At 61.0% G+C, this 7,723-nt stretch overlaps 1 protein-coding gene across 1 annotated transcript in view; it reads right to left on the bottom strand.

The window, feature by feature from the left end:
• SH2D3C (SH2 domain containing 3C) overlaps positions 1-7,723 on the bottom strand; it is a 26,848-nt gene that overhangs the window by 1,206 nt on the left and 17,919 nt on the right. The window contains exons 4-10 of the mRNA XM_009286887.2: positions 5,326-5,454; positions 4,622-5,070; positions 2,679-2,803; positions 1,722-2,299; positions 1,386-1,501; positions 1,017-1,188; positions 160-271 (exon numbers count right to left, since the gene is read on the bottom strand). Of these exons, the coding sequence (XP_009285162.1) occupies positions 160-271; positions 1,017-1,188; positions 1,386-1,501; positions 1,722-2,299; positions 2,679-2,803; positions 4,622-5,070; positions 5,326-5,454 (1,681 nt within the window). The remainder of the gene's footprint in view (positions 1-159; positions 272-1,016; positions 1,189-1,385; positions 1,502-1,721; positions 2,300-2,678; positions 2,804-4,621; positions 5,071-5,325; positions 5,455-7,723) is intronic.

Raw genomic sequence — 7,723 nt, 5'->3', positions numbered from 1 at the left:
CCGGGCGGGTGCTGGGGCGGTTCAGCAGCCAGAGGGGAAGCATCTGGCACTGGCTGGGAGGGGGTCAGAGCTCTCAAACACATCCCCCTCCAGCGAGGCCATGCCCAGACGAAGCGGGAAGGAGCAGGCAGGCGAGAGAAGGGGAGTTGCTCCCGTTACCTTTCCCTTCGTTCAGGCTCTTCAGGAACGGCTTGAGCTTCTTCTCGTAGAGGATCGCGCCCTCCGTGTGCCGCTGCCGCAGCACTATCCAGGTCTGCTCCAGCCGGGCGATCTGAAAGTAGATGGGGCAGATGGAGGGTGCTGGGGGCAGCGCAGCCCCCGGGCACTGAGCTCCGGGCTCGCAGGGTGCTCCCAGGGGGGCACAGCCTGGCCCCAGAGCCACGGCCCCCAGCTTTGCACACAGCAGTGCCTGCTGCTCCCCAAAACAGCCTCCTCCACCAGCGCTCAAGGCCAGACACAGCACATGCCTGGCACTGAGGCTGGGTTCAGCATTTTTCCCCCCTCCCCGTGCCCCAGGACAGCAGCCTCCCTGTGTTGCAGCGGCCTTGAAGATGAGACGCAGGGAGGGGGCAGCTGTTCCACCTCCTTTGTGCAGGCAGGAAGCAAGACTTCCCAGCTGGGCTTGATTTAAAATTGAATTTTAATCTCCTTTCATCTTCCAAAGGGAGCAGTGTGGCCCGGAGACGCTGCTGCCACAGCCTTGAGACTGATTTGTATTGTACCGGAGGGCAGATTCATTTCCTCCCAGGAACACAGCCCAGCACAAAACAAAAAGCCCAACCACCGAAAAACAATCGGATCCCGGCAGGACCGGGCTGTCTGCTCCACGGAGGGGACAGCTCTTCCCCTTCCCTGCTTATAACTCCAGCGGATGTGGCCCCACGCCTACTGCCTGGGCATTTTCCCCCTTCTCTCACCCGAATGGGTGTCGGAGCCCGCAGGACACGGGGAGAGGGATGTGTTTTGGGCGAGGGGGCTGAGCCCAGGCCACGAGGACGAAGGGTGCGTCCCCGTACCTGTGTCATTTCCAGGGCGTTCATCACAGCTGCAAAACTGAACATGTTCCCCATGGTGCTCTTCAGCTCGGCGGCCAGCTGGATGGTTTTGTGGAGCAGGGCTGCCCGCTCCTCCATGCTGCCCGTGCAGCCCAGGATGTCCACGGCGATCATGATGGACATGGTGTGAAACCTGCCTCGGGGCAAGATGCAGAGCGGGGTCAGCACAGGGGCACTGGGGATGCTCCCGGGGCTTGGCCGGGCCTCCTCCACCCCGGGAGGTGCAGTGGACCCCCCCTGCCCCGTGCCAAGCTGGGGACACCCCAGGGGAGCTGGGCTGTGCTGTGCGGGGGAGCCCGGTGGGCTTGCCTCCACCGTGGCGTGCCGTACCGTTCCAGGAGGTCGAGGCGGAGCTGGTGGCCGTGGGGCAGGGTGAGCAGCTCCATGCCGGAGCTCACCCCCATGAGCCGCTGCATCTCCACAGTCACACCTAATATCCGGGCGACCTGGCAAGAAAGGCGAGAGCTGATTAGACCTTTGTTAATTGAGACCTCTTGCCTCAGCCCAGCCTCTGCCTGCCCCGGCTGATGCAGCGTGGCAGAGCCCAGCAGGGATGCTCCAACGCTCGGGGGTGCCCCGATGCTCAGGGGTTGCTCCGGTCCCCTGCCGACCTGGAGCGATCGGAAGGCAGCGGTGCTTGTCCCTCCCACCTGGCCCTGGCCGTACCAGGCAGTCCACTTTGGTGATGTGTTTGGCCAGCGTCTTCACGTCCACCTCTGCCAGCAGCTCTTTGACCTTCTTGAGCACAGCCATCTCCAGGGGTTTGTTCTCCAGGGGGATGAGCAGGGACTGGAAGGCCGCAGGGTTGAAGGAGGAGGTTGTCTCCATGGTGGGGGGCACAAAGCCCATGAAGTCCAGCTCTCCTTTCAGCCTCTGTCCTGCCTCTGCTTCCCCAGAGCCGTTCTCCACAGTCCCTCTCTGTCCTTCCTCCACCTTTAGCCTCTCCACGTAGCTCTTTGTTGGCAGCTGCTTAGTGTCATGAGCTGGCCGGTCTCTGCTGATGGGCGAGGTGGGGTGGAGCTGGCAGTAATGCCCCGTGTCCGGGTCGCTGTAGCTGTTGACGGAGGGAGAGGGGGAGGCGCGGGCATACCCGTGGCAGGGAGTCGAGTGGGTGCTGTGGGCAGGGTCTGGCAGAGGTTTGCTGTTGTTCCCCGGGCACAGCTGGGGCTCGCTGGACCTTCTTATGACCGGAGAGGCTGGGGCAATCCCGGCTGCTTGGCAGGCCTGCGGCTTTAGCCGTGTAACTGTAGGGAGCAGGAGAGACCCTGTTACCAGAGCCCGGAGATACACACATGCATAGGGACCACGGATGCAGCAGCCCGGGGACGCAGAGCTTCGGGAAAGCCCTGCTGCCCGAATGGACTCAGCTGGTCCCAGGACAGCTGCATGACAATGCAGCCGACGACTGGCTGAGGTGCCATCCTCAGCTCAAGCCCTCCGTCAGGACAGTTTTCTTTGCCGTGCAAAGAGCTGGACGGGATTTCGCTAGCAGGGAGTGACGCAGGGGCTCGTCTTTACCAGCCAGCTCTGTCCCCCTCCCCAGGTCCCTGCATCACACCCGTGCCAAGCCCAGCCTGACCCACATCCCCACCGTCCCCAGTGAGATGGAGGGACGATGCCTACCCGTGCTGTAGGCGGGTGACGCTGGGTTCTCGGAGATGGGGGACATCGGGGAGTGCAGGTCTTGGATCTGGTCCACGCTGACGGCACAGTTGCGAATGATGTCTCTGTGGTGGGGCAGGGACACGCTGGGGAGGGGGCAGACGGGGCAGGTTAGTCCCTGAAAACAGGGCCCGGGCAAGGGCAGAGGGGCTGGGATGAGGGTTTGCTGCCCCATCGCCTCCCCTTGGGTCATCACCTCCTTCCACAACTACCCATAATGAGCTGAACCCATAACGAGCTCAGCTGGAGCAATGAGCGGGCAGTCCCTGCAGGCAGCTGGGAGCAGAAGGGGTCAGTACCTATATAAAGCAGAGACAGCCCTACCTATAGGGAGCTTGGTCCTGGGGAGCAGAGGAGAGGGATGCCCAGGTACTGCTTTGGGGTGAGGGACGGGATGACTCCAGGCTTTCCAGGGTGCTGTGGGGAAGTGGGTCTGGCAAAAAAAGTCATGGGGGGGAGTTTTCTAGGGTAGTGCTGCAAGGTGGTATCTGATGCTGGATGTGTTACTCCGTTTCCACCCGAGAGCTGTGTCAGGACAGCTAGATTAGCTGTTGCTCTAACCCAAAGCTTAGGAGAGGTGGAAAGTGCCTGGAAGCTGGACTCGGAGCCCAGCAGGTGCCTGATGGAGGCAGTGAGGTGCCTGGGTCAGTGAGCTGCAGTGCATGTGCTCAAGGAGCTGTATAGCAAGCAAGGAGGTCTTGGGCTGGTGGGGCAGCAGTTGTGGCTTGATGCAAACACCCTGAGTCAATGGTGTGGCAAGAGATGCTGTGTCTGGGGTGGGCTGAGCGTGGGGAGGATTGCAAGGAGGCATGGCAGGTAATTTGCTGTCCTCCCTGCCACAGGTAAGGGCTGGGCTGCCATGATGTGTTCAGTCTTGAGCGCTGTGCCTTTGTGGGAGGAGGATGGGAGAGCAGCAGCGGTGATGAGGGGTTTGGGGAAAATGTGAGTGGTGAGGAAAGACTGATGGATCTGGGCTCTTCTTCTGGAAACACATATGCTCTCCTGGAATTCTGAGTGTTTTCCTTTTCCCTGCCGTAACAGTTTGTTGCCTGTTTTCTGCTGGCGCGTTCTCATCCTGCCCTTGGGCTGAGAAGGTCAGGGCAGTGGGAAAGCAGCTTGGTTCAATGACAGGCTGTGTCCTGCTGGGGAGCCAGGAGTAGATGGGTCCCTCTCGGCTGCTGCATGTGAGGATATACATGTGGCTCTACCTTCCCTGCTGGGCTCTGGGCAGCCTGGGGCTGCCAAAAGCAAGCCGTACAAAAGAAATCTCCTTCTCCACCTCCGGAGAAGCCCAACTGCTCCAAGGTTAACGTGAGCAGATCAGCCATGCGGAGGCTGTCATCTGGGGGCTGTGCAGACCTCCATCAGCACAGCTCCATCAGTCTCCTCCTGCCCATCAGGCTTTCAGGTCTGCTTGGTAACTCCTTGCAAATGCTCCAGCTGAACAGAAAGGGCTCTGAAACTAAAAGGGCCCTTCAAAAACAAGCGAACAAATGCCCTCTTGGTGGCTGGGACTGGCTTTCTCCTTGCATCCAAGCCTGGGAAAGCTTGGCTCCCTGGCTCTGACAAGCCCTGACATGCTGGTAATCCTGGACTGGGTAATTGTAAAACACCCTCTGGCTTCTGGCCTGCGATGCTAAAGTCATGTCTGCTCACTGGGTGTCTGCTGTGGTAGCTCAGTGTGGCTGGCAGCTGGCCTAGGAGAAAACCCCAGTTCCAGCTGGGTACCAGTTCCTCCCCCCATACCTTTGCTGGTCTCTCTCCGCACCTGAGCGGGGACAGTTTCCATCCCCAAGCCCAAACCCCTGCCCTGCACCCAGGGAGCAGGGACCGAGTGTGGCCCTGCCTCTCTCCCAGGGGCTGGTCCTCTGCCCAGCTGAGCCGGGATGAGACTGCGTGCTCACCTGGTCGGGCACCCCTCAGCCCTGGTGATCTTGTCTGCTGTCAGGCCGTCCGTCATGGTGATGCTCCTCCTCTTGATGTGCCCCCCTTTCTGGGTGGCAGGGCTGTGGGGTCCCCCATGCTTGCCGTTGGCCAGCCCGTAGCTGGCTTCCAGGTAGCGCAGGGGCAAGGTGCGGTTGATGGGGCAGTAGACGATGGCTCCGCTCTGCTCGGAGATGGCCTTGCGGTTGCCCACGTAGAAGCGGACGAGAGCAGGCACGTTGTCAAAACTCTCCTGCTCAAAGAGGTACTGGACGCGGGTATGGCCCTCACTGGACTTGACCGTCACCTTGTTGATCTTAAAATGGAGAGGCTCGTTGCGCCAGCGGCACGTCAGCACGTAGTCGCCCAGGCTGGTGAGTGAGTCGCGGATGAGGAAGTCGCCGTTCCTCTGCACAAGGCTCTCCGACACCTGGCAGGGGACAGGGCAGCAGCTCAGGCACGGTCATGCTGGATGGACTGGGGCATTGGCTCATTCCCCCTGCCCCCGTCTCTGAGCCCCGGGAGGGCATTTCCCATGGCAAAACCAGGCAGCTCAGAGCTAATGAAGCCCTCGCCCAGAGGCTTCCCAGGAGGACAGGCTGGTGGTTCTGTGTGGCCTTGGGGTGCTCTCCCCTGAGCAGCCCAAGAAAAAGGTGCCCGGAGCCACCCACCTTCCCCTACTCACCTCCCGGGGGATGCGGCCATGGTACCAAGCATGGCTGCGCAGGTCGGTGCTGCTCAGCTTCAGCTCCTCTTCCAGCTCCTTGTGAAGCTTCTCTGGTGACGAGTCGAGGATGTATTTCTCCTTGGAGAACTGTACAGGGAAGGAGAGAGCGTCAGCTGGTGCAGCAGCACAGGGCCTGGGGAGGGAAGGGCTGACCCTGGGATGGGCTGGCAGGGTCCCCATGTGAGGACTGTGGGACCCTCCATGGCATGGGCACTGGTGATGCCACCTGCCAGGAGCAGACCTGTCCCCAGGGGACAGGTAACTCAGGGCTGTGTGTGAGGATCGCTGCTTGTGGCCAAGGATGCGGGTGAGGTAATGTGCCTGTTGATGGTCAGGTCCTGCCACCAGGACCACTTGGAGGGTCTCCTGGTGGCATGTCCCCATCACGCCTGACCACCCTGTCCCCGGCGTGCTGCCCCTGCCCCAGTTCAGAGCTGAGTGTGGTTGGGCAGGAGAAAACCTGCCCCAGCTCCCTCTCGGACATCTCCAGGGAAACCAAGGATGCGGGTGAGGTAATGTGCCTGTTGATGGTCAGGTCCTGCCACCAGGACCACTTGGAGGGTCTCCTGGTGGCATGTCCCCATCACGCCTGACCACCCTGTCCCCGGCGTGCTGCCCCTGCCCCAGTTCAGAGCTGAGTGTGGTTGGGCAGGAGAAAACCTGCCCCAGCTCCCTCTCAGACATCTCCAGGGAAACATCATCTCCATCTCAAACCACTGTGGGAAGCACTCTTCCAGGAGGAAACCTGCATTATTCCTCCTCCTTGAACCATCCACCACAGTCCCCCCTTCAAAGGGTTAACTCGCTGTTTAGCCTGATGGTGGCATGAATAGTAATGACAAATGTAAAGGGAACCTTCCTGGAAATTAGCTTTTACTGGCACTGGTGCACCTGAGCCTGGAGGATGCTATTTGCCCCCTCCCTTCCCCCTGGAGAGATAAGGGATGGCGTCATGTCTCCTGTCGGCTGGAGCCGGCCGTGTGCCCTGCCTGCTGCTTTGCCAGCATTCCCAGAGGGCAGCCGAGGATGCCAAGCTGTCAGCGTGGTGGAGCCGGTGCTTGTTTGGAGAGGCGAGCGCAGGCTTGGGGTTCCTGCGTGCTCCCCACGCAAAGCTGGTTCCCCTGGTTGGCACGCTGGCTTTGAGATGAGTCCTGCTGTGGTGCCAACACTAGTGCCTTGGCAGCGCTGCGTGGTGGAGCCAGGCCTGGGAGCTAGGACTCCTGGTCTCCCCCCACATCCCAGCTGTGTGCTGTCCTGCAAGGGGGACACGCGTGCCACTGCCATGGACTAGGGAGCTTGGATGGGGCTACCAGGGTGTCCCATTCCACTGCTCCTGTGAGCGAGGGTGGCTCAGTGGTCTGGCTCCACCTCTGGTGGTAGTGCCAGCGTGAGGAGGCACCACAGGCTGGCCCAGCTCCTTGGTGCTGTGGCGCTTGTTAGGGCGGGATGCTGCTGGTGTCTCTGAGGACATGCATGGGCTTGAAACCCTGCTGACACTGCTCTGGCACTGCCAGAGGAGCAGGCTGGCACTCATGGCTGGCCTTGCGCGGCAGCTGGTTCCCCAGAGCATCAGGGGCTGCAGCCCCATGCCAATGCACTGGGGACCTGCCTCAGAGCTGACCCCTTTGCCCAGCACCTCATCCTCTGCGTCCTGTATCGATTCCCTCTGCTCCTCTAGCAGTTGTGAGCAGGGAAAAGTGTAGAGCACTGTGCTGCTCTCCTGCCTTGTACCCACTGCTCTCGGGGTGCTCCTGGGCCCCCACTGGGTCCCTCAGCAGGAGCCTGACCCCAGCTCTCTCCCTTCCCCAGGGGAGATGCTCCATCCCCTGTGGTAGCTCCATTCATCAGCCAAGCCAGGCAGTGACGCTGTCCCAGGGACCCTGCTTCAGCCTGGGGAGGTAAAAGGAGGCTGCAAAGGGCCTGTGTGATGGATCGGGCTTGCCCTCACCAGCCTGGACCTGCCCCTATTCCTCCCTTCCCAACTCCTATCGAGTCAAAAGGTGCTGGGTCAGTGGAAGCAGCCTGTGAAAACACTACGGACTGAACTCAGACTTGCTCATCTGACTGTGTTTATTGCCTTCCCCCCCAACCCGCCATGAGAGGGTCCCGCTCGCTGGAGCTGCGGGGACTTGAACCAGGAGATGCGTGGGTTGTCCCCTCCTGACCGAGGGTCGTGGGAAGCTGAGCGCTCGCTGCTGCTCTGGGGCCCTCGTGGAGACAAAGCCACCCGGTGCTGCTGAACCCTATTAAAAATAAATGGTAGCTGGCGGATGCTGCTGAGGTCCGGCTGCCTCCCGGGGGGCTAAGGCCGAGCAGATGCCGTTTCCATGACAACCCATCCGCTGCCACCGAGCAG

Source organism: Aptenodytes forsteri, unplaced genomic scaffold (assembly GCF_000699145.1).
Source record: "Aptenodytes forsteri isolate BGI_AS27 unplaced genomic scaffold, ASM69914v1 Scaffold136, whole genome shotgun sequence".
Taxonomy (NCBI): Eukaryota; Metazoa; Chordata; class Aves; order Sphenisciformes; family Spheniscidae; genus Aptenodytes; species Aptenodytes forsteri.
Note: the sequence above shows the minus strand (reverse complement) of the source record. Positions and strands in the feature narration are given on the sequence as shown.